This window comes from Mesocricetus auratus, unplaced genomic scaffold, assembly GCF_017639785.1.
Source record: "Mesocricetus auratus isolate SY011 unplaced genomic scaffold, BCM_Maur_2.0 Super-Scaffold_100007, whole genome shotgun sequence".
In the NCBI taxonomy this organism is placed as follows: Eukaryota; Metazoa; Chordata; class Mammalia; order Rodentia; family Cricetidae; genus Mesocricetus; species Mesocricetus auratus.
Window position 1 is genome coordinate 80,464,401 of NW_024429191.1, and position 1,872 is coordinate 80,466,272.

General features: G+C 57.5%; 1 protein-coding gene across 3 annotated transcripts; it reads left to right on the forward strand.

The window, feature by feature from the left end:
* The first annotated feature begins 394 nt into the window (after positions 1-394).
* Pyy (peptide YY) lies at positions 395-1,620 on the forward strand. Of its 3 annotated transcripts, none has more exons than XM_005070083.4 (4): positions 400-590; positions 950-1,137; positions 1,246-1,329; positions 1,434-1,620. In XM_005070083.4, the coding sequence occupies exons 2-4, from the start codon at positions 950-952 to the stop codon at positions 1,456-1,458; spliced, it is 297 nt and encodes a 98-aa protein (XP_005070140.2). In that variant the 5' UTR covers positions 400-590; the 3' UTR covers positions 1,459-1,620. The 3 variants fall into 3 exon arrangements, with proteins under 3 accessions (XP_021082644.1, XP_005070140.2, XP_040603967.1); XM_040748033.1 differs by lacking the exon at positions 400-590 and adding an exon at positions 785-869; XM_021226985.2 differs by lacking the exon at positions 1,434-1,620 and having other exon boundaries at positions 395-590; positions 1,246-1,333.
* The last annotated feature ends 252 nt before the right edge of the window (positions 1,621-1,872 follow it).

The window sequence follows — 1,872 nt, forward strand, 5'->3', positions numbered from 1 at the left end:
ATGGAATGTCTGTCCAGTGAGTTCTCAGGACATCATAATCAGGTCGGGAGGCAAGGTCACATGCTCCCGCCCTTGCCTTCAGCAGCAGAAAAAGACTTCCACTACATGTCCAGTCAGTCCTGGGACGTCAAACAGAAGCACACAGGGTTGCTTCTTGGAAGGAGCTGTCACGGGGCCCCACAGGCTGAGAGAACTGTCTTCCCCCTTCTCCATCCTCTTCTATGAAAAAGCTAAGGAAGATGAGCCCCCATTCCTGATTTTGCCCAAACTCTAGATTCCCTTCCTGTGACAGCTATGGGGTGAACGCCAGATTCAGGCAAGGCACTCCTCCAGAAAGACCCCCCAAGTCCAAGGAACCGGGCTGCCCCCTCAGCTCCTGTAAGGTAGAGACAGCACGTCTCGGCTGGGTATAAAGTCAGCGATTGGCAGGGGTGGAGGGAGGGAGGAGACAAACCCTCCCCTGGTGGGTCCCCTCCCCTGGATTCCCCCCTCCCTTTGCAAGTGGGATATAAGCCCCGCAGGGAAGCTCTGAGCCGAGCACTCTAGCCTGCCTTCCGCCTCCTGCTCATCTCGCTTCAGGAGCTGTCGCTGTGAGTGATGGGGGCCCAGGAATGGTCTGGTATCGTGCTATTTTGTAGGGAAACCGAGGTCGGGTCGGTGGAAACTGGAACTGAGTAGTTGATTGCTGGATGGGCAGAGTCTAGCTGGGGAGACATGGAGAAACTGGGAGCCTGGGGCGGGGTGGGGCAGCATTGCTTTCTTCCCTTATCTACCTCTTTGGGTACCAGTGGGAGTGGAGAGGCAGGCAGGCCTTAGAGATAGTGCAGGGCAGGAGAAGACGAGGCGAGCCTGGTGACTGAGACTAACAGGTCTGAGACATGGGCCCGACGGCAGCGGCAGCCTGAGGTCGAGGCTCAGGATGGCCCACCCTCCAATGCTCTCTTCCTAGATGGTGGCGGTGCATAGGCCTTGGTCCGTCATGGTCGCAGTGCTGCTAGTCCTGCTCGCCTGCCTGGGAGCGCTGGTGGACGCCTACCCCACCAAACCCGAGGCTCCGGGTGAAGACGCCTCCCCGGAGGAGCTGAGCCGCTACTACGCTTCCCTGCGCCACTACCTCAACCTGGTCACCCGACAGCGGTGAGCGCTGGAGAGGGTGGGGCGGGAGGACCCCAGTCTCCGGGGTTGCAGCCTCCTACCAGCTCCACCTGGAGGCCTGATCACGCCCCTTTGTGGTCCCGCCCCCAGGTATGGGAAAAGAGACATTCCAGATGCTGTATTCTCCAAACTGCTGTTGACTGACGACAGCGAAAACCTCCCCATTAGGTCTCGGTAAGAAACACCCGCCCTCCACGACACGATACGCATCCCCTGGAGAGTGGCCTGGTCCCATCACTTACACCTCCTATCCAATTCATTTCTTTTCCCTCCTGCAGGCCAGAAGGTGCCTACCAATGGTGAAGACCCCAAGTCCTCCTTCGAGATGTGCTAACTGTACCGACTTCATTTGCATACTTGGTTCGAAGAGGGGACTCCATGTCTTGGTGTCCCGAGTGCCCAGGCTTGAGGGCTGTGTGTGTTCATTTCCCTGTCCCCAAATAAAAAAGCAAATTTCACACAAAATACGCCTGTGTGTTTATATTTCCATCCCTTTCGCTTTTGTGGGGGTGGCGTCAGTTCAGGTGACGGCTTGAGCCCCAGGAAACACTGGTGGCTAGGAAAGAGGATTCCGAAGGTGAGCGTGGTGGGAGAGTTCAGCATAGACACCTCCTCCCAGCCCCGGCTCCCAAAGGACCTGGGAAGGCACTCAGGGGGAAGGGGGCCTAGAGGAGTAGGTGGAGTGGATTCTGAGCAGGGGCCAAAAAAGATCAGCAT